This window comes from Embiotoca jacksoni, unplaced genomic scaffold, assembly GCF_022577435.1.
Source record: "Embiotoca jacksoni isolate LCO1_2020_lvr unplaced genomic scaffold, fEmbJac1.0.p SCAF_7, whole genome shotgun sequence".
Taxonomy (NCBI): Eukaryota; Metazoa; Chordata; class Actinopteri; family Embiotocidae; genus Embiotoca; species Embiotoca jacksoni.
Window position 1 is genome coordinate 8,304,127 of NW_027185425.1, and position 23,999 is coordinate 8,328,125.

The following is a 23,999-nucleotide window of genomic DNA, read 5'->3' on the forward strand; positions in this document are numbered from 1 at the left end:
AGACTACAGGACATATCATGATCAAAATAAGCACTCCATTGCTGAACATTTCATAACTGCAGTGTGCTGCAATCCCAAAAGCACAGATTCCAATTTAGTGTTTTCTTCGTCACATACCAATTGAACCAGTCCTATCAAATTGTGGAGTGGGGCTTTCCATATCATCGAGCTGCAGTTGAATTACTGCATATTATTAGATCCGCACATACTGAATAAAGGCAAAGGTGTGAGTTACATTCAAGACATTAGTTTTTTTTCTTGGCAAAAAAATTCTAAATATATAATTTTGACAAATCTTAGGGGTTTAATCTTTGCCATATGAGGGACATTTGTCAAGTAGCTGTCATTTTTTTTCAATTTTTAAAAAATGACTAAAACGTACTTGCCAGCAAGAACAGTAAATATTGTTGTAGCCTTAAACTGTGCAGTATATGACTTGATTCAAGTGAACCCCGTTTTTGACTTTTACTGCAGACATTTGTTAATTGTGTGTTCAGGAGGCTATTAATGAAAACATTTTGTCACGTCAGTTACGACTTATATTATAGCAGCAGCGCCGTTCATATCTTACACTGTGATACAATGCAATTACCAGCTCACTTTTATACTATCTACCTATTAATATTCTGGGACTTTACGCATTGCTCACGATTGTTCCTATAGCCTGGATATCCCTTTGAAATAAGCAAATTCAACGAAGAATGGCCGGAGAATGACGCCGTTGCTCAGGAAACGTAACGTATACGTCATCACGTTCGTGCATTTGACTATTTCCGGTTCGAATAGCAGCCATCTTGTTTCCCCTTGCTAGCTAAATAAAATAAATAATACGCTGAGCCGGACTTCACTTCGAACCCGAAAAAGAAAGTAAGTAAGAAATAAAAAATCATTTGCGTGAAGAATGTTTCCATGAAAGCTGTCCATGTTGGGTGGAAGTAGGGGCAATTACTTGGCTCATTTTCATTTGCTGTTCTTGACCAATAGACGATTGTTTTGGAAGATGAACATAGGCGCCATTTCCCTCCCCGCTCTCTGAGGCGCTTATTGGTGGCCCGCTGAAAGGATCACGGGCGGTCAGGAAACTCGTGTCTTGCGTCCACCATTTTGGCTCTTTTGTGAGCGAATTTGAGACGAACTGGCTATTTCTGCCGGAGCCCGAATGGCGTCAGTTGCAGAACTAACTTAGCCCTAAAAACCTTGATTGGTGGAATCTAGTCCGAGGTTTGATTGGTCTGAAGGACAGATCCAAACGTTGTCTTTATTGGTTAGATTGTCTCTTCCTAGCTTTGCAAAGCTTTGCAAACTTTCACATGTTGGCCGGGCGCGTAGTCAAGCTGGTGATTAAAATCGCGCACAGTGCGGATAATCACCTGTGTTGTTCATCAGTCACCGCTGTGTATCTCCGGCAAGCTCGCATGAACTTCACTAACGTCAGCACGAAGACACGGTGACCATCCTGACGACAGCTTGTGTTGATAAACGCGTGTGCGTGTGTTGAGGCTGCTGTCTTTAACAGTCAAGATAAAAGTAACACCGTGCATTGTAATGGTCTACTATATGCCAGCGATCCTAGTGTTATTTGATAATTACATCCTGGTTTCCGACTGCGAGCCGGAGGTGCGGTCTCTGTGTCTTCCGCTAGTCACTTTGTTCAACCTTACTGGCCTGTGATGTATAGAGTAACGATCTAGTGTAACATCGTACTGAAGACTAAGGCTTTCCATTCAATTACATTTGTATTAATGGAGTGGCAAATAACAACACGAGCTATTTCAGGGCACTTAACACAGTGGAGTCTTTACAAAAATAACTACAATATTATAGAGAGGAATCCAGCTGTAATTCCCACATGAGTCGTGGCTGGAAGGAAATATATTCTCTTTTAACATGGAGGCATTCCTCTTCCAGAACCAGGCTCAGAGGTGGGTGCAGATCTGGGTGAAGGGACAATGGAGAGACAAAAGAAAAACGTTCAAGGAGAAATTCAGGAGATTTTAAATTGACTGTGGGGCCAGTAACCACAGACCCAGACAAATGCAGCTCCACGGTACCTGCAAAGTAAAAGCACAAAGCTAAACACGCAAGGAGAGGTTCATGGAGAAATAATAAACAATTAACACAACTCCAGTGATACATTATAAATTCATGGAGAGAGGAAAGGAGGGGGAGCTCAGTGCATCATTGACTCAAGGTCATCTGAGCTAGCCCTAACTGTAATCTTCGCACAAAAGAAAGATTTAAGGCTAACGAGAGTGCCTTCTTCCCAAACCCAAACTAGGAGCTGGTTCTACAGGAGACGGGCCTGATGGCTGAAGCATCTGCCTCCCATTTTACTTTTGGAAACTGGGAATCACGAGCAGGACAGCGTTCTGAGAGCAAAGCGCTTTATTGGGATGACATGGCACTTTGATGTCTTCGATAAGATGGAGCTTGGCCATCACGAGCTTCATAAATCAGCAGGAGAATTTTGAATTCAATAATAAAATTGCCTTCATCCCAGTGCAAATTTGGTGTGCAATGCTATTTACATGTGAATATTACTTGTTTTTGTTTTGATGCACGTCAGTGTAAGCAAAACTTTATGTTCAAACGTAACATATTTTATGATTAATTCATAAAATAATAGTTTTAAAAACACATGAATAGAAAATACATGCTTTTAACCTGAAAGACATTCACCTCATTCTTACAATGTACTTTGTATAGAAAACAATACAATCCCTCTGCTACATCCCCTGTGAATATAAGAACTTCAAAGTCGCTTCAGGATTTCCTATTCTTTGTTAGCGGGGGAGACAGAGTTTAGTTTAGTCTTGCAGCTTTTCCTACTGCGAAGTGTACTTCATTACCCTGCCTGTCCGTATAAAAATGCTCTTACTTGCGTGTTTTCTATGTATGTTTATCTATCAAGCAGTTACTTTTATATTTAAAATGACTGGGACATTTAGCTTTTGAGGCACCTTAATATGGGTCCTGTGTGAAAGTCAGTCAGCTAGCCATTTAGTTTTGCAGGTGGTCATGTGTTTTTGCACGTTTGTGGCTGAGTGCATGGCTTGGCCTGGCTACCGTGAGGGTGCTGTGTGTTTATGAAACCCAACGTCTGCTCTGTGCATGTTTATCTCTAAACAGCATCAGTGAGCGCAAACATGTCTCTGCTACGGGCAGCACATGTCATGGGAAGGTCTTATTCATACGGTGACCTTGCCAGATGTCATCACTGAGGCATTCTGGGTAACCAGAGTGCACCTACAGTGAGAATTGCTCTGGCGTGGCAGCCATGGTGGAGAGATTAATCTTTGTGCAGCTCCACTCTAATCATTAACTGGATGTCTGTAGTATCTGTTCTAGTCCCCGTGCTCCTCACAAAAATAGAAAAGGGAACATTTAGCTTTGTTTCTCTTGAGTCTCTATCTTGCTCTCTAGCCCTCCCTCCACTTGTTCTACCCCTCCCATCCGGTGACAACTCTCCTCTCTGTCCTTCTCCATCCTTCCGGTTCCCCTCCCCCCCCCCTAGGTTTTTCATTGATGGGGCAGGTTTGCTCTCTTTCCCTCTCTCTTAAGCTTGTTGTATTCCTCAGGACGGATTTGCAGTCATATGCAGCATAAGCTCCAGGCCACACTGTCATTCGTTCATTTCTCATCACTCTACCAAGCTTTCACGTGTCCTAATGAGTTTACACATTACACGTGGAATTATGTAGTCGGTGGTGCATTAAACCTCATGAGTTGTGCACATGAGCCGCAGTGTCCAGCCCTGGTGTTCCAAAGTAAAGGTCTCTGTGTAGAGAGTATGCACATTAAACCGGCGGTGAGTTAACAAGAAGGGCATTGTGTGACATTGCTGACGTGGTTTTTTTGATGACATTTTAATTGTGGAAGTTGCTGTGAGCATAGATTTTGGGGTCAAGACAACAATGTCTTTGTTTACAGACTTTCACCCATATCTCTTAAGTCTTGTTTATCCATAAATAGAAGGAGCATCAGATGCACTCCCCCCCCCCTCTCCTACCACAACTGCTACCCTGTCAGCTGACTCTTCTTTATTCTGCACAAGCCTCTGCAATGATCTGTGTTGCAGTGATTAGTATTTATTTGAGTTTGATTGACAGCCTAATTTTGGTTTCACGGGATTAATGTTGTGTTTGCAGCCAGTTGCATCAATTCAATGTTCCCATGTATCATACATTTGTTGAATAAAGTCTAATCCAGCTCATTTATATTCTTAACGAGTAGTGAAGGACCATGCATGTAGACAAATTTGTTCCTCTGTGAGCAAAACATTTGCAGCACAATGCATCTCATTATTGCAACTAGGCTGGTTAGAGGCTAGATGTTTGCGGTGTGTGTACCTGTGACTGTGAGCAAGGATAAATGGGAAAGCAAGGGCAAAATGTGCATGTGCATGTAAGACTGTGCACACGTATGAGAGACAGAGAGTCTGCCTAGTGTGCTTTTGTACTTTAAATCATGTGGATGCAACATGCGGCATCCATTCTGGCATTTGTTTTAGCCAGTGAGGGGCAGCGCCGCTGCCTGCATCACTGTGCCGTCAGCCTGTAGCGGTGGAGAGGAGGCGGGGCGGAGGGAGACATTTAGTTTGACATTGTAAATAAGCAGAGACCAGTTGTCAGAGAGCAGCGCGCGGAACCTTTGCTCATCCGTCCCGCAGCAGAAGAGGCGCGGACCGCTCGAGGACGAACGATGTCGAGGCAAGCCACCGCGAGCACACCCTCACGCTCTCCCCGAAGAGCTTTCCGCAACTTTATTTGCTCTTTTTTTTTTTTTTTTTTTTTTTTTTTTTTTACCTTTTCTCATCTCTACTCTCGCTTCCTCTTTTCTTTTCCCTGACCCCTATCCTGCAGCTCAAGGTAACTTAGAGCAGGAAGTTGGCTGTCGGTAAAAGGGGGTAGGGCAGAGGAAAGAGGAGGAGCAGGGGATGTGTCGCGACTGATTGGCGTGCGTGTCGTCCAATGGCGTAGGAGGACCCAGTTTTCTCATTGGCTGCGAGTGTCCGAGCGAAGTGGGAGCCGGGTGTGAGGCGGGGTTTGAGTATCATGTAGCATGCTAGATTGATTACTCCTGAACGTTAAAGGGGAAGGAGGCTCGAGATTTTTTTTTTGTCTGTGTGTCGGGAGTGCCGCTGTGCTGTTTGCCTGCTGTTGCGCTGTTGCCTGCTGTTGTGCTGCTCTCCTATGCCTTCTCACCCTCTACTCTGCGCCGGGCCAGGGGTCAGCTCAAAGACAAACATAATGGGCCACTGGCTGAAGAGAGGGAGAAGGGTCAGAGAGTGGAAAGGCAGAGAAAAAGAGAAGGTCAGCGAGTTGAGAGGACTTGGTGAGAAGAGAAATAGGAGAGACGGGGCTGTGTGTGTCTCGGTAGTAGGAGGACGTTGGAGGGGCTGTTGAAGGAGACGGGGCAATGTGTAAAGGGAGAGAGACGGGGGCGGGGGGGGGGAGGGGGGGAGGGAGAGCGAGAAGGGGGGGGGGGGGGGGTGCTCTTCGCTGTGTGTCCGGGCATAGAGCCTTTCTAAAGCCGTCCAGTGGAGCCAGAGTGCCTTTTGTCTGTTGATACGATCAGGGGAACTAGAGGAAGTGAAGGAGCATGAGAGTTTTTCTGTCAACCTCTGTGCTTGCTGCTGCTGCTCTCAAGGAGACTGGGACAGGGCTATCTGTTTCCTTGTATTCTGCTGTGCTCCAACAGGGCAGACCATGAAGGGCACAGGGGTAAGTCTGACAGCTGAAAACACACACTCAACAAGACAAGGCCTGTCAAGTTAAGTTGCTTTCAGTTTCTGAATGAATTGTTTATTTCTGCTCACTTTCCGAGGTCTCTCGCTCCATCACCCTCTGCAGCGATGAGACAGTGTCTGTCCTCTACAGCAGTCCTCAATCCCCCTCCCTTTCCTGTGTCCTGTAGTACTCTCCTTGTGTGTGTGTGTGTGTGTGTGTGTGTGTGTGTGTGTGTGTGTCTGTGTGTCTGTGTGTCTGTGTGTCGTGCTTATCCATGTCCTTCACTTGTCACTTCAGTGCACCACTGATGGTTTTACAGAAAGACCTGTGATTGTTTTTGTTGCGTGTTCTGTTGATTTTATTTCATCCTCACAGTAGCTATGTAAAGTCCGCCTTTAGATGTCACTTGTTTTGACTTTAGACCACCATGCACACAAACACGCACTTCAGCACTTACTCTGTGCCCTGTTATCGACTGCATCAAGGTGCATGGCTGCCAGATACTCTCTGTGCTCAGATGCACTTCGCTGTCTTGGTGGTGTTAATGTCCCGGGGGGGGGGGGGGGGGGGGGGGGGGGCTTAGACTCAGGGTGCAGGTCGCCACTTTTTTTTCCTTGTTAACATGTTTAGCAGCAGACAGTGACACAGAGCCGAGCAGCAAAAAAGGCATCCATGTTGAAATGAGATTTATTATATGTGAATAACTCTGAGAGGATAACTCTCAGTGTTGTTGTCACTGTTGGTGTCAGGAATCCCCAGGGGTGGAGGTGCAGCTGGTTGCAGTGACCTCAGGACCCCCCAACCCCTCCCCCTGCCCCGCCAGTGCCAGTGCCAGACGCCCAGATGGGACAGACTGTCAGCCTGTCAGCTTCAGGGGCAGAGGAGGCTAATAGTTTGATCTGATCTCTTCTGATGGAATCTTTGGAGGCTGCCTCTTCTCTCACTTGCCTCTGACTCTCTTTCTCTCTCTGCTCCCTTGCTCCCTAATTGAAAGTTTCCATTGGTGCCTTTGACAAAACAAAGTCCCGTTGGGGAAAGAGAGGGAGTGAGAGAGGGAGACTAAAAATAACTCTTAAGTTGAAGCCCTTGCTGCCAAATCCCAGGGTTGGCTGCTGTCTGCATGAGATTTGAATATCATTTGTGCCCTACGCTTTACCATAGGCACACCGGGGGAGGAAAAAGTAAACGAAACACACTCACACATAACTAGGCCTTTCAGCTTATCACTAAGGTAACCACTACCGCTGCACGTTCACTCTTTTGCCCTTGCCCCCGCTGTGTTTTTATGTGTACACTGTCACTAGAGGCAATGTGTGGGCAGCCAGGGGGAGGCGGCTGTGTCCCAGCTTGTAATATGCAGGTACCTTTAGCCCTGCCTACTTTGACGCCAGAGACTGGGCCTAGCACTGGATGAAGGTCACGGGAATGTGAGATTGACTCCTGCAGTCTCTCTGCCAGCTATGCGAAGGAAACATGTAGCAGGAGATGAGAGGATGCAGAGGAAGTGAAATTCAAAGGGGAATGCAGAACACAGTTAACATGTACAGTATGTGATGCTTTTATTAAGCTTCTTAGAAAGTACACCGCCTGAACCACTGGGGTCACTTAAGTGCTGCAGTAAAAGTTGAAAAACCTGTCCTTTTTTTATCCTCCCCCTCTCCCTCTCCTTCATCTCTCTCTCTCTGTCTCTCTCTCTCTCTCTCTCTCTCTCTCTCTCTCTCTCTCTCTCTCTCTCTCTCTCTCTCTCTCTCTCTCCCTCCCTCCTCCCTCTCTGGTTTCTCTCTCTCAGCTGTTGAATGACCTTGGGAGATCAGTGACTAGCACTTCCTGGAGTTGGCTTGAAGCAGAACCAAGGGCAAAGTTTGCAGAGCCGTTTGGCCAGCTAGCACGGCCCAGCCAGGCCAAAGGGATGTTGCCTGCAGGTCACAGGGAGCGAGACCATCATTAAAACCCTATCTGTTCATTTTTAATCACAAAACATTTAAACCAACAAATGTGAAAATGTAGTGCATATGAGAGTAATCTGTCAATCCTGGCTGGAAACTTCTTTTTTTGTTTTTTTGTTTTTTTGTTTTCTGTTTTGCCTGAGTAGATCATTTACCCTGCATGTTGTACCGCTGCCAATCTGTTTCTGTGTGGTATTTGTAATTTGTTTCATCAAGGTGAGTGCTTTAATCATTCAGGATTTTTAAATACACTTCCTTTATTTTATGGCCATGATTTAAAATGTCAGTATGACATTTGTTACATATGGCTGTGGACTGTAAATTACAATAAAACTATCCTATCAAACACTTAACATTAAACATTAGCCAGTTTCTCAGCTGTCCAATGATATATCCTGGTTAATGAAAATGTTGCATCAACATTGTTTGTTTTTCTGCTGAGGACACGAGTTAAAACTTCAACCTTTCATGACCTTCCTCCAGAACTGCTCAATCTGCATCATTGACAGCTTGACACAGCAGCACATGGAAAACTGACCTCTTGCTAAAGACATATCACAATGATCATTCCAAAGTTGGTAGCATACAAAAAAAAAATCTTGTCTTTAGCCAGTTTCATAATTTATTGTGAAATATTGCGATAACCAGTCCATATGTGTATTTGCTCTTTGTGCAGCTTCATGTTTGTAACTATAAAGAGAAGCAATGTGGAAGGTTACTTTTAGGTCATGATATGGGGAAAAGAAATCATTTATATATATATATATTTTTTTTTTACGCATTTATCCATGTACTCATTTCATTGTCTTTGGTGATTGAAATGGAGTTGTAAAATAACAAGTAAGTTTTATAACTGTGTTTTTGAAGACTAATCTCTGTCACTTTTATTTATTTATGTTTTTTATTTTAAATGTTAGAAAGGCAACTAGGAGGGATCGCTGAGATGTGGGATAGCATTTCTCTGAGGTTGAGGTTCCAAAATTACACTTCCTGCAAACTGTGTTACACTTGGGACACATGTACACTTTAATTTGGGGCACTATATACATCTTTATTTTTTTTTCGTGGCTCAGGTCCACTCAGTATCTGTCCTTCTTTTGGGAAAGGTCGGGAATGAGATGACTTTTTCTTCCACACTGTGGCAGTGATAGTGATGCTGAAACACCTCAGGGAACAGCTCACTCTTCAGCCTCATGCTTTACCTCATTCCCTTTCAACTACACTCGACAAAATTAAGCTCAATTTTCACCAGTTGTCAGGTCATAAAGGAGGCAATTAACGGCACAAAATTCCACTTTAAACAAAGACCAATTCATTAATTCAACTACCTCTTTTGAAGTCGTGCCAGTGTACAGAATATTATGCCGAAAGCTTGGCCTCTTTCTATTTTCCCCTTTTTCTCTTTCACCTATCTTAAAGAGCAAATGAATAGACATATGGCCAAGTGATACTATCTTGTTTTGTTCCAGTCTTCTGCCCTTCTGCCTGCACTGATCCAAGGTCCTATCGAGTTCATTTGGACAGGAATTGAAGGCTCATGTAAAGTGGTGTGATGTCAGAGTTGGAGCGAGTCACCAATGCTGCTGTGAGTGGCTACTTGGTGTGACGTGCCAGAAAGCAAGCGAGCGAACGAGGGAGGGGAGGGAGATAAGGACGAGATGGACAGAGCGAGAGGAGAGATGCAGGACCAGGCTCGCAGAACAACCTTAGCGCTGATTCAGCTGCTGCAAGCGGAGCAGCATTGACTTTCTCAAGAGAAGTTGGGAGAGGGGGATCAGGTGAAAGTGAGTAAGACGAAGGAAGAGAGAGAGAGAGAAACACATACCCGCATGTGACAAAGAGAGATGGGAAGTACCGGCGATGGAGACGAGAAGAGAGACGTAGAGCCACTGAAGGAGGAAGAGCAAGTTGCTGTGTTGGACGAAGTCGGCAAAGCACAGACATTTGTCCTCAAAGGCGCACACGTAGAGCGGAGTTCATAGGAAACCCAACACCAGCATTTCTCTGTTTCGGTGACCTGATGAAGGACAACAGAGCTGCAGAGGAGAGGAGAGGAGAGGAGAGGAGAGGAGAGGAGAGGAGAGGAGAGGAGAGGAGAGGAACAACACAGTGTACCTGAATATAGCACACAGAAGCAGCTAAGAACAACACAGCAGAGAGGAACTTGTCAGGTTCACTGCACAGTGCAACAGAATAATGCACAGTGTTTCCGAGAATAGCAAACAGTTGTGTTGGACACTTTCAAGACTTATAAAGCTTGCCATAAGTGGTAAAAAAGTGACCTGGACTTCCTTTATAGATGAGAGACCTGTAATTCAATATAGATGAGAGACCTGTAATGCAGATGCAAAAGGTGCTTATCACTGCATATGAAAAAAAGCTTTCTTTACACTTTTAGTTTCCAGACCTTTTACAACTTGTATTGTCTTTTTGGGGAGTTAACATTATTTTTTTATTTTTTTATTTTTTTCTAGCGCAGTGGATACACCCACTGAGTGTGACAAGGCTAGACCCAAGCCATAGAAGGTGTTGCACAAAGTCAGCAGAAAACTTGTGCATGAGACACTGACAGGCTTCCACGCAAACTTTCCACTGATGCAAAGCCTTGAGAAATATGTTCATATCGGTAAACTGTAGTTAGAACACACGAGCTTGCTGCAAAAGAAATGTTCCAGGGCAAGTTGATACTTAACCGTCCTTTTCTCTGTCACACACATGTTGTTCCAGAGCTTTTTTTTTTTTTTTTTACTCTCTCACGCTTCAGCCTGCCTCTTGTCACACTTGCTTTTTTTGTTGTTTTTCCTTTCTGTTCACATATAAACTTCCCGTCTGCCCCCACCACCTACCTCCCTGGCTGTGGTTAGTTCGTGGCTGTGTATTTACATTGAAGGTCACAGGGTCAGAGAGAGGGGGTTGGGGTGTACATGTGATTTAATAACGGCTCTCTCTGCTGTCTGTTTTGAAAGAAAAGTGAGGAGTTTAAGGGAAGTGAGAGCAGAAGAAATAGCTCGGGAGGCCTGTGAGTTTTGTCCGTTTTATCAATTGAATCATTAGCTATTTTAACTCGTCTATCCTCCTGCTTCCTCTGGGCCACAGCATTGTTATGGTTATTACCCTGATAGTCGTCTGTAATGTTAAGTGAATTGCCTAATTATTGTTTCTTATCAGGCTACCAGTTGGAGAGTGCCACACAAGCTGACAGAGAGCGCACGCACAGATCTCACAAGGTTGTCTTGTTCACAGTTATCACAAGATCAAATCAAGGGCTGATACACAGAATACAAATCCATTGAGCTGGAAAAACAAAATGCTCTCACTGCTCTTATGTCGTTCATCTTTTTTATGCGGTCACGTTTTTGCCAAAAACAGCACAAAAAAAATAAAATAAAAAAAACACTTGGCAGGTCAGTTCACCCTTCATGCAGAAGAGGAAAAACTACAATTCCCATCAGTCATTCCTGCCCTGTGGAATGCTGGGATTGTTCTGGAGACTGCAGGTTTTCAATCAACCTTGAAATGCAACTGGACACTGAAGCGTCAGACAGGGAAGGGGAGACACTGTCAAGGTCAATCACTAGCCTGGCATGCCATAGCTACAAGCGGCCTGATTGATTTATATAAAGCTCCCCTCTCGCCCGGCATTCTGTCTTATTGATTTAGGCTGCTGCCTGTCGAAAAGTAAACGACAGAACGGGACGCAGCATTGCTTCTTCTGTATTATTCAGTAACTTCTACAACCGGCAGAGAAGCGATCTTTCCTGTCCAAAGTCAATGAGGTAAAGTGCCTGCATTCTGTATCAATGATTTGCCCTTTTAAAATATTTGCTCTTAAGTGATATAAATTAAATGCAAAGTCAAAACAATCCCTTACAACGTAGCTGCAACACAACCTAGTGGGGGACACGGAGGATGGAGTGTTTGAAAGGCTGTCTTTTGTGTTGTATTGGTCTGTCAGCTGGACCAGGGATGGAGCCATTCATGCTTGTTAGCCCAGATTGAGAAAAGAAAGAGAAGATAAAGAGGAGAGGCCTCCCCCCCTTCTCCTAACACTTTTTCTTTGTAGTGTCATGTCTCCTTTTCTTTCTCTCTCTCTCTCTCTCTCTCTGTCTTGTTTGACCCACATAGCTGGTTTGCACAGCAGTCTGGCCGTGGCCCTGTCTGTCTCTTACCTCCCCCTGTTAAAGCCTTTGGCACTTTGTCTTAGCGCTGGATTAATGCTGAACTGGACAAGGCACTGCCCCTCCTTCAGCAACACGCACGGACACCGAGCACACATCCCGTCTCTCTTGAGTAGCTCAAAACACTCATCTCTTGTTCTGTTTCCCCACGTTTCTTTTTCTTTTCCCTCCTGCCACATCTTTTCACCGAGGCAGGGAGGAGGGGGAGAGAGTGAAAGAGTGCGATCAGGACACTCCAAGCTCGACATGCTCAGACAGGCTGGCCAATATTCCCCAAGCAGATTCCTGGCATGCCATAGTAACCCGCTGGATCCTTTTTCAAACTGTCAGACCCCCTTGTAGCAGCACTGGCTCATGCATATGTTAACATTTAGTTTATTTCACTTCAAAACTTTTGGATGTTCTCTGAGCATGTGTCTGTGTGCGAGTGTGTGACAATGCCACAAACTCAGCTGTGACTGTTATCCGTGGCTCCAGCATTGTCCTCGTTGCGTGGGGTCAACAGCAGCACATGACATGCTTATGTTTGAAAGAGGAGCTACAGCTATGTGCCGAAGGTGGTGGAGCCATTCATAATCAGAGAGCATGCAGCCAGCGTGGTGGTCGGCTCTTGGTCATGTCAATATCCCACGAGGACTAGAATAGACGCCCGCGGGGGCTCTATTTTAGACTTCTGTGTATAATAATTATAGGCTGTGATAGGATATGCGGTTCTGACACATGGGAAGTGCTGTGGGCAGCACAGGCCTGGCTTGGACTGACGTTGTATTCGGTGTCCTGGTGTCTTGTGTCCTTGACCGGTCTTTACTGTCTACGTATCTCCACATCACTCGTTTTTGTTTTGTTTTCAAACAATTAATCGTCTGCTCACACTTATTTCATCTTCTGCCAATCTTCCATACAGCTCTCTAGAAGATGTCTGCAGATGCGTTCGGAGCCGGGGGCAGCGATGCCCAGCAAACCTTGCAGTCCTTCTGGCCTCGTGTCATGGAAGAGATCAGGAACCTGACTGTGGTACGTGAACACTAAGATTTAAGCATTTCATATGGTCTCGCACTTCTCGAACATATCCACATCATCCACATCCACATCCAAACACAACTCCAGTGCTTTATTCTACGTTTAGCTGAACACATTTGTGTTTTTTTTCAGAAGGATTTCCGCGTGCAGGAGTTGCCGCTTGCTCGAATCAAGAAAATTATGAAGTTGGATGAGGATGTCAAGGTAAGAGGAAAACCTAAATAATGCGCCATTTTAAGACGTAATAGTAATTTGAAATAACTGAAAATAGGTGATGCATGACTTGATCTGGTTCCTCGAACTAGGTTTTTAAGATAGATGTCTGATTTTACTTCAGTTACTGACAAAATTTTAATATTTGTCATGTCTTAAAGTTTGATGGAAGTTATTCTTTAATGTGGTGCTGGCTCTCTATCAAGTTCTCAATCTATGAACTCTTGTGCTCAGACCACTCAATGACCACAAATGGGCTCAACAGCAAAGATCATTTTATAATTGGAAAAATTGTAACAGCTCTTTGCTTTCAGCTTTGTCTGATAATTTTTTTTTGTATTAAAATGTGTTTACATCAAAACAATAACCGTGTGCGTAAAAGATTATTGAAGCATCAAATTCCATCAATTAATTGTGTAGCAAGTAGCTGTTCATATACCTTTTTTGAAAACTTGTCATTGCAGCCATCAGAAGTACTGCTCAAGATAGCTTTAGATTCGAGCCACTTTTCGAAATATATCCCACATTTATGTTGAGCAGCAGTTGGGTAAAATAAACTGGCAGTGTTTATTTTATCGGACTTATGCTAGCTAAGTACACCTTGATACCAATATGAACCTTTCAGATCTACTCAGGTTATCCCTTTTTTTTATGGATGTGTTAACGAGCTCAATTCAGAGGAACCTACCCATTTGCATTCAATTAGTCAGATATGGCTCCTTTCAATTCAATTTCAATTCAATTTTATTTACATAGTGCTAAATCTCAACATTGCACTTAACAACATACACAGAGAAACCCAACAATTCAGCAATTGCCACATATCCATCATTTCCCCTCATTACAGCGAGGACTGTTTAAGAAACCTCTTGGACCGTGTGCGAGTGTTGCTTGAAAGTGTCGTGTCAAGAGCGCTATCCCCTTAGTTAAGCAGCAGCTTAAAGCGGTAAAGAGATCAGGAGATCACTAACATATCTGAAGAAAAGACCCTTCTGTCGGCCCTGACAGAGCACCTTTCACTGCATGTGCGCACATGACCTTTAAATGTATGTCCATATATTTAGTTAATCATCATATGAATTAATGTTAGAGATTAGTGTTACTGAGTAGAAAGAAGTAAAGCTGGAAGCTCTTCAGTTTGACTCTAGGGACTTGGAGAAGGGTGATTTCTCCTACTGAAAAGGTGCCGTAAGGCGGTAATAGGTTTGGCGGTAATTCACATCTGTTTTAAAAAGAATAGAAATGTTGGAAATGTTTTGAACAATAATGACACCCCTGTGCTTTGTACATCTAAAATAATATATTCTAATGTACGTCATTCTTGACAAATGAATGTATTTCCTGGGAATTTTGCAGCATCTCTGAATTTGATTTAGTCAACTCTTACTCGGGTCGTGGGTGATTGATAGTCTGTGGGTGTATTTAACCAGGTGTAACATACTTCTCTCCTGTCTACAGATGATCAGCGCAGAGGCTCCGGTACTGTTTGCCAAAGCCGCTCAGATCTTCATCACAGAGCTCACCCTTAGAGCGTGGATCCACACTGAGGACAACAAGAGACGTACTCTACAGGTCGGATACACATTTGAGCTGTGAACTCCTCTTCTTTCTTTTTTTTTTGTATGACATGCGTTTAACCTGAAACCTTTTTACCTCTCTCACCACTACTTCTGTACATTTCAATCCTTTTTTTCCTCTTTCTTTGTTACTCTTCTCCCACACCCTTGCATCAACTGGCTGTTTTTTAATTTTTTATTTGTTGGTCTCTGTTCACTAAGTGCCTGTGTCTGTGTGTGTGTGTTCAAGCAGAGGCCCCATACTAGCATCCCCTTGAGGACTATCTCCATGTAAAGTCCCCCCCCCCCCCCATTGATTTTAAAAGCAAAGCCAGGCGGGTGCCGGTGACCCACTTTTCCCACCGGTGCCATTTTGCCTGCTCGGCTGTCCCATAGTTGAATAAGATGGGCTCTGGAAAGAAACGAGAGAGACAGGAAGCAGAGAGCATGAAAGTGCTGAAAGAAACAGTCGGGAAAATGAACCCAGAGCTCGTCTCACCTGGATGTCAAGAGGGAAAACTCTAGCAGAACATGAAAGCCCTTAAGTCCACTTTATCCATTCACATACCTCTGAGAGATTAGCAGTCCATGGATATGCTTGTGTATGCCAAAGCAGGTAGAAAAAGACACTGGAAAAAAGACGATGTAATCTGTCTTATCGCAGTTAGTCTTGGAGGAGTCCTGCATTGAAGGCCTACTTTGGAAGCATGCTCACTCATCTGTTGTCTTGGCCCATCACTATCTCTGGTGATAGTCCTATTTTTTGTATGACCCTGAATGTTGTTATAACTCGAGACTGGATGCTTTAAATAGAAACTTCATCCGCTGTGAATTTGTACATGTTAATTACATTTTACACCACAGATGATGCATTCAGCAGGCATGGCGCTTCACCTCATGAATGTGTGATTTTTCTTTTGCCTAAGTGGGGGAAAACGGGGCCCTGCATTACCAGAGACACACACACACACACACACACACACACACACACACACACACACACACACACACACACACACACACACACACACACACACACACACACACAGCCTGAATCCTATTGTGAAGAGGCCACGCCAATTGGGGTCACCATAGCAACGCTCATCAATAGAACAAGTGTAGATGTGACCTGATGTTACCAGATATTAATCAAGCTACTATAAATAGCCTGTAGTGCAGGGAGGGCCACAATGGGGGTCCTGACAGCCAATATCCTGTGGAAAATTCCACAGAGACAGCACACTGCTGTGGATATAGGAAGGAGTATAGAAGCAGAGCCATGCGCTCATGAGGACAGGAAAATGCAGGTGCTCGGGTGGTTGTTTTTATTAATCTGTTTGTCTTTAGTGACCCTGTGTTAAAAATAGAACGTCATTGAACTTAAAGTACCAACAAACCCTCACACTTAAGAAACTGTAATGAGCAAATATTGGGCATTTCTACTTGAAATAATTCCAAATTCATTTTCTTTTGACTAATCAATTCATATCTAAACTTCCCCCCTGTTCTTTTGAGCTTCATTATCAAAGCAAACACCTGTTTCAGTACTACTGGGAACTGCATTTCAGTCCCACAGCAGTCGCCCGTGTGGCTGTTTTGGGAGCGATGACCTCAGACCTCGCGGCATGTTTATATATAGGTAGCTGCATATATGGAATAAGCATAATTAAACTGTGACTTCTTAACTTGACCTTCTGTGTTTGTTACGTTCACAGAGGAACGATATTGCCATGGCGATAACAAAGTTTGACCAGTTTGACTTCCTGATTGACATCGTGCCCCGGGACGACCTAAAGCCCCCTAAACGACAGGTAGGAAAGCAAACACTGCTCCCTTCACAGTGACAGGAAAACAGAACCTGCTCATTTCATTACACGTTAAAGTTACCACAGGACAAAGAGCTGATCATTTGGATATTCATCACTTTTCCATTGTTGGCAACCTGGAGGTGCTGTAAACATCCTTGACTGGAAGCTGGAGTTTTGACAGCAAGGGCTTTCAGTCGGATGTTTGCAGCATCTTATTGCCCCAGACAGCCAACAGTAAGTCCAGCGATGAAACTAGTGTCAACCAGTTAGTATCTTATAGCAACTCGTAGTATCACGTTTTAAAAAACACATTTTTTTTTTACCAGGAAGTAATTCAATAAGAATAGTGGGAGAAAACAGCATCTCCTGTTGAAGCCGGTGATTGATGGAGACTTAGGATAGCAGATGGAGGAGAGAGAGAGGGATATTTAAATCTGTTGTCAAGTAGACTGTCTCCAGGCATGTAAACATCCTACACTCTCAGCTGTGTTGTCATGGAGCTGGGAGAGGGATGTTTACGCTTCTGGTGATGGAGAAACCTCATTGCGGTGAAGCCCTGCTCATTAGTCAGTTCTGAAACAGAGGTCAGTGTTTCCCGATCATTTAACGTGGGATAATTGTACAATCTGTTTTCGAGTCCTCCTGTATGGCAGCAGGCACCTAACCTGCTGACCTGTGCTGCCGAGGGAAGTGAATCCCGATAACGTTACATTTCTGTGGCTGACCTCAGAGAAGAATGGACAGAGAGGGCATGTCCATACATAAATCAATAATTATCACATTATTTATTTCATTATACATATTGAGTCACAGATGGCTATGGATACGGTTTATAAAGTAGAGTTTTAACACCTACATATCACCATGATGAGCCTAGCACGCCTACAGACCGGCAGTGTATGTTTTTGACCAGTATGTAGCTTGTAATTGATCTTGCATCCAGATTGCATTACTCTTCCTGAGCCACATCCCATCAGTTATTTATCAGAGCTGCTCTCCTCTACCCTTACACCGGCAAAAATAATTCATGGAGATGTAATGGACTGATAGGCCTCCTGTGTGTGTGTGTGTGTGTGTGTGCGTGTGCGTGTGTGTGTGTGTGTTTTGCATGCGTATGTGTGTGTGTGCGTGTGTGTGTGTGTTTTGCATGCGTATGTGTGTGTGTGCGTGTGTGTGTGCCGCGTCTTTAGGAGGAGATGCGTCAGTCCGTCGCTCCAGCAGAGCCGGTGCAGTACTACTTCACCTTGGCCCAGCAGCCTGGAGCTGTACAGGTGCAGGGAACACAGCAGGGCCAGCAGCCGGGCACGCAGGCTACAACCATCCAGCCCGGACAGATCATCATCGCGCAGCCACAACAAGGACAGGTACGAATAACTTCGTGTTTTAAGAGACCTTTACCAGGTTTGTCACAAAGCAAAGTGAAGAGGACAAACAACAAAATGTAAAGAAGCTACGAGCACATTAAACCGAACTGTCCCAAAGAATATACTGTGAACATTTGCACCCGTACTTATTCTTGTAAAATGTAATGTATACACAACGCTTCCTTTGTGGTTGTTTTTTCTCTTGCGTTTTAGTTTTCGATTGTTTTGCGGCACAATGCCAAGACACATTTTTGACATGTGAAAACTTACTTGGCCATAAGTCAAATTCAAATTCTAATAAAAGCACACAAATGACCTGTTAATTAGTCATGCACTGTACTTTGTAGCAAAAATAAATCTTGTTAGTGAGTGTGTGTCCATGTAACAATCCAAAGATGACCTCTCCCAAGACGTAGAAGTAGCACATTGTGACTCCACCCAGTCCTGGGAATCCTGCTGCAAAACGCTTGTTACTTTGGCCATCCTGCCTGGTTTTATTGATATTAGTCTTAGCTCACATTTAGGAGCTGACCACTCTCCCACCAGCAGAAATAACAGGACCTTGAAACACACCCAGCACATATGTCTACACACAGACACCCCCTTATTGAAGTCCTGCAGAGGAAACATCGCAACTCAAACACAACTCGGTGTTAAACAAAATATTCTCTGATCTCTTGTTTACTTATTCAAGTCATCGATGCCAAAAGCTGATCTGTACAGTCATTGATTTAAATTGTGCTTTCAGAGTCAATGTAATGGTGACTCCTGAATTTACACAGATCACACAGCTGTATTATGGTCTAGTTTCTGGAATCATACAGTAAGCAGAAGATGTGTTGATCTGTAATTAAAGTAAAAAAGTAAAAAAAAAAAAACTCTTTGTACACCTTTTTCCTTGTTTGACATTCTCAGAAGTGCTTTTGTCGTTCAGCCACACAAAAACAAGAAACGACAAACGGTGACGCAGGAGCTTTCTTAAGGAACACACACTCTGCATAGAGTATTGGGAAGAGCTCATTCCTCCTCAGGGTTATTGTGTTTTCACAACAAACATGCATACTTAGGGACACCATTCAATTTCCCTCTCCTAATTATGTCACTCCTACTTTTTCTATGGAGCACTCCTTCTCTCCAGTTTGCTCTCTGCGTGTCATGTAGCGGAGCTGCTGTGGTGCTTCATGCTGCTTCAGCAGACTGCTTTTAGCTGAGCTGTCATACTCGTTCAGACGCGGTGTGATTCACCGTGCTGCTGCTGCTGCTGCTGCTGCTGCAGTCCCGAGTCACACTTTGACACTCACCTTATGTACACTCCATCGTAGGCTGCTTACAATGTAGCACTTCAATAGATGGGACTTTGACGTAATTGGCAAAAGGTTTCAAATTAAATCCCCATAAAATGATTCGGTTTTATGTGCTTTTCAGATTGTATTGATCATAGAAATATTTAAAGCTTCACCTCAACTATCTGTCACTGCATCCTCGTATGTGTTGTTGTGTAACGTTTTTCCCCCTCAGACATGATGGAGGTAGAGGCTCATCAGTTTGTTGTCTACCAGCTTTGTCATAGTGTATCTTTGCATCCAAGCTATACCTCTTCACTGTATTCAAATTACAACAGATTTGGTCTGTGGAGTGAAGCGTTCGCAGGAAGTCCTAAAGAATGAAGAAAATACAAAGTAGAGAAATGGAGAGGGTTATATTTGTGTGCGCCCGTGTGCAGAGCTTTCAGTGTCACCAGTTGTCACTGTTGGACCGGTTCTCTCTGAAGTCAACCAGTCTTTCATAAGATATTTTAAAACAGCAGTTGGCCTTCCTTAAGCTGCTGTAAATGTAACTGTGATGCTTTTTGTATATTTTATTTGACTGTTTTTGTCATTTCACTGCAGCTTCTTTATCATTTACCCGGGTTTACTTGCATATTTCATAAACGCGCTCCTAAATGTCATTTGCTGCTTATATTTTACTGTTTGCCGCTCTAACGTTGAAGCTTTTCTATGCACACACGCCACTCATGCTTACATCTGTGTGTTGAGTTGTTGCGATCGCTGCTTTCTCACTGTGTCTTTCTCTCATTTTCTCATTCTACTCTGTCGGCCATCAGATGTTGCAAGGTGCCACCATGCAGCAGTTACAGCAAGTGCAGGTGCAATCACAGGGCACACCCATCACGGTAAACACTCATTGACCACACGCACACACGGGCTGCCACTTGGTGTCACAGCCTTATAGGTGACCACTCTGTCCTGCTCAGATGACTGAGGTCTGTCGGGGCGAACGCAGCATGAGATCAGATGGCCTTTCCTGGATAATGTGACAGACAGAGGAGAAAGAGAGGACTTGAAACCTGCATTGTCACCTTTTGTCCTCATATCTTTTGTGCCTGCTTGATGATCTTTTAATACACTTTTAGAATTTAAGGAATAGATTCAAATTGTACTCCAGGGAAGTTAGTGACTACCTTTCTCTTTGCTTTGCGTCAGTTAGAAACTACATGCCTGCACCAGTTGTTGTTCAACAACTAATGTGTTTCTGTAACGTATCTCCCATGTTTTTTTTGTCCCCCCTTCTTCTCTCCATTAGAGTGCACCTGTTGCCATGCAGGTGGGTGAGGGCCAGCAGGTGCAGATTGTCCAGGCTACTGCAGCCCAGGGTCAAGCTCAGACAGCTCAGGCCCAAGGCCAGACCATGCAGGTCATGCAGCAGATCATCACTAACACAGGAGAGATCCAGCAAATCCCGGTAAGAAATTGCATCAGCCTGGAAAGGACAAATAATGGGCATTTAAAGGAGGTAGAAGGTGGGGCTGCTGAAGGAGAGGAGGCGGCAGGCCCAGGTTACGAAAGAGAAGATGGTCAAGGTCATCTGTGTTTGCTGCGTGATGTGCTGTTTGACATTATGCTTCTGGACAAACATGTTGTGAATTTCCCATCCTTCACTGTTTTAAGGCAGACATGAAACAGTAGTTTTAGAAGTTAAATCACTGGAGGAAACAGGGATTCTCGTTGATGTCGTCCAGAGCAGCAAAATGGCTGTGACCTCTGTGTTACAATGACCTTTGCTCTAAACCAAACTTTGTCTCCCCCTTGTGTTGCTTGACTGCAGGTGCAACTTAATACGGGCCAGCTACAATACATCCGTCTAGCCCAGCCTGTCTCTGGAGCACAAGTTGTCCAAGGACAGATTCAGACCCTTGCAAACACTCAGCAGGTAATCACTGCAGCGGCAAAAGTACCATCTTTAGACAACAAATCTGCCTGATATGCGAGTTTATACATCACAGCCCTGCATGTGGTGTGTCAAAATGGCAGGATGGGTTATGTTTCTGTGTTACAGGGAAGCTTCTTGTTGAATACAGTCAATGAATAACTTGTTTTATTTTCAGATTACACAAACAGAGGTACAGCAAGGACAACAGCAATTCAACCAGTTTACTGATGGACAGGTAACAAATGCAGTATAAAAATGATTGTTGTTAATTTTGTGGGTTTTTTTTCGGTCAGGTGCCATCTGGCACACAATTTATATTTCGAACTTGTTCACTTTTTTTTTTTTTTAGCAGGTCTTACTATAACTACACTGCCAGTTAGCTGGCCAGCAGTTTACATTTGCACTTTGAAAATGCCATTAATTTAACATTTATTTATCTAGAAAAGCCTCAGTGAGATTAAATGTTCTGGCAGTAAGCAACTAACAAATAAAAAATAAAATACATGCAACAAGTCAGCATTAGAGTGAAAAGTGATTATAGAATCATTAATAAATTGTGTAATACAGTCAGATGAAAGATGTTCTCCTTGAAACAACCTAAATAGCATCTTGAAACAAACCCAGAGCTTTTTAAACATTCACCAACACGCACAACCTTCAACCTCTCTGTCTCTCCGTTTCTCCGTCTTTCAGCAGTTGTATCAGATACAGCAGGTGACGATGCCGGCAGGACAGGAGCTGACCCAACCAATGTTCATCCAGACCACCAACCAGACAGCTGACGCACAGGTCACGCAGGTCAGCACTGACTGAACCAACCAGGAACCTTTCTCCACACACACACACACACGCAAACACAAACACACACAAACACAAACACACACACACACACACACACACACACACCACCAGCCAATGTGATGCCGACAGATGCCATCAGCGTCGACAGAAGACGCTTGATAACTGAGATTTTTAAGCACCGCTCACTAGAACAAGGGACCTGAAATCTGGTAACACTCATTTTTGTAAAAAGACAAATTCACTGGATCACGAACCTGAACACTGATCAACTATTTCACAATCATATGTTATATTGCATTCATGGTTAGACATTGTGTACTTTTTGTAATTCTGCCCACATCACATTGGGAAAATATGCATCCACTTCCACAGTCCCCGATGACAGTTTTCCACAGGTCAACTCTATTCTTCCTCTCATCACATTTAATAAGAGAGTATTGTTTTAGTTCTGGCAACTTATTTTCAGCCCTTCATTTGGAAATAAACTGGGAAAGCTTTCATCTTTGTCTACGTGACGGATCTGTGGTTAATGGGATCTGTCCCACAGGATTCTTCGCCTCCTGCTTCTCATCTTTGAATAAATGAATTACACCCTTTTCACTGTTTGTCAAGTAGCTGATGGAAGAAATGAAGCCATATACCTCAGATATCACTTTTTACAGTGCGTCAATCTAAGGGATCCCGAGGAGAGAATATAGGGTTCAGTAATAATTTTCATGTAGTTTCTCTGTTGTTTTCTTCTTTAATGATGAAGCATGACTTTACGTTGTAAGGGCTTCAATCTGTATAGGTTTACTGTGTGTCTGTCTGTCTCTCTCTCTGTGTGTGTGTGTGTGTGTGTGTGTGTGTGTGTGTGTGTGTGTGTGTGCTTGCGTGTGTGTGCTTGTGTTTGAAGCACCCACATTTGTCTTTACTTTTCCCTTTTGGTTCCTTGCTTCACTTTTCTTCCTCATCCCTGTGTCTTTAGAGCGGGGAATGTCTTCCCTGCCTCTATGCAGTTTCACACAGGCCTCTCTACCCAGGTGGTTTTGGAGTCCTGGGTCTTGTGCCCTGGTTTAAGCCTGATGTACAAACACATGACTCCGTCTGGAGAAGAAAAAAAAAAAAGAAAAAAAATAGCCCTTTTTACAGACTTTTGTTTTTTTTCAGTACAAGTGTTTTATTTTGGTTTTGAAATTATGTTTGGCCTGAGATCTTTCCCATCATTTTTTGTACAGTAATGATTATTATCAATGTTCTTATTCTTGTTGATTTTGCATGTAGTTCAAACTGCCAGCATGACATGCAATAGATAGGTACAATTTTATTTTTGACGTTCCTTTTTGTAAACAAACTTTGTTTGTGAAAAAAATTAAAAACCATAACTTGTCTAAAAACCTTGTTTTTCTGGTATTTTGACTGTGTGGCATCAAGCACTAATCTTTGCCTTCATTGTTTTGTTTTAGGTGAGGTAAGCACCTTGCTAGTGTGTGGCCTGTAGACAGGAGAGAATTTCAGCAGCACACCAAAAGATAGGACTTGAACCATCCCAGGCATCATCACACACTGTATTTCCAGGTAGACACATCCCACCCACAGAGCCCAGAATATGATTTCCTCTGTCATTTTCTGTTGTTATGAAATAGAAACGCTCATTGTGTTAATGAGCACAGGAAATAAGTAGTGGGTTTAAAAAACCATGCAAGATTAAAACTTGCTGTTTTTCCAAATGGCCATAGGAGGGCAGCACTGATCTAACAAACTGTAAATACTACGTTATACGGTTATACTGCAATAGGGCACCTGATGTTTTCCCAGATACACTTTCAGTAGGAAGATTGTTTTAGCAGCAGAACTGCATCTTAAGTGCACTTTTGTCTGTCTGAAATATAAAATCAGTATTTACCCATGTTGCACCCAAACCAGACTCCATAAACTCCACTAATCTCCTTTCCGCTGCCCTCCCGGAGTGGTGGAAAAGCTTCATGTGCCACAAAGGGCCACCGGTTAACAATAGAGTCACGAGTTATTTGGCTAGAGACTGCTCAGCTCCTAAGAGATCAGACTACATTCCTTGACTGACCTAAATCTTAAAAGAAAGAAGTAATTATGGTGCAAAAAAAAAATTGGTAGGGAGAGGTTGCTGATAATGTCCCACTTTGCTAATATAAAATGTCACACATTAAACATCATGT

General features: G+C 43.5%; 1 protein-coding gene across 8 annotated transcripts; it reads left to right on the plus strand.

Moving 5' to 3' along the window:
• Window positions 1-72: 72 nt before the first annotated feature.
• On the plus strand, window positions 73-23,201 carry nfyc (nuclear transcription factor Y, gamma). Of its 8 annotated transcripts, none has more exons than XM_069176333.1 (11): window positions 73-867; window positions 12,758-12,867; window positions 13,006-13,077; window positions 14,545-14,658; window positions 16,358-16,453; window positions 17,641-17,814; window positions 19,919-19,987; window positions 20,398-20,556; window positions 20,920-21,024; window positions 21,200-21,259; window positions 21,718-23,201. In XM_069176333.1, the coding sequence occupies exons 2-11, from the start codon at window positions 12,769-12,771 to the stop codon at window positions 21,835-21,837; spliced, it is 1,068 nt and encodes a 355-aa protein (XP_069032434.1). In that variant the 5' UTR covers window positions 73-867; window positions 12,758-12,768; the 3' UTR covers window positions 21,838-23,201. The 8 variants fall into 8 exon arrangements, with proteins under 8 accessions (XP_069032434.1, XP_069032440.1, XP_069032439.1 ...); XM_069176339.1 differs by having other exon boundaries at window positions 19,919-19,960; XM_069176338.1 differs by having other exon boundaries at window positions 13,009-13,077.
• The last annotated feature ends 798 nt before the right edge of the window (window positions 23,202-23,999 follow it).

Bases quoted from the DNA above. Each gene is read 5' to 3' on its own strand.
- nfyc (XM_069176333.1), top strand. From the start codon at position 12,769: ATGTCTGCAGATGCGTTCGGAGCCGGGGGCAGCGATGCCCAGCAAACC. The intron at 17,815-19,918 runs GTACGAATAACT...GTCGGCCATCAG, and splicing joins CGCAGCCACAACAAGGACAG to ATGTTGCAAGGTGCCACCAT. The intron at 21,260-21,717 runs GTAACAAATGCA...TCCGTCTTTCAG, and splicing joins ACCAGTTTACTGATGGACAG to CAGTTGTATCAGATACAGCA.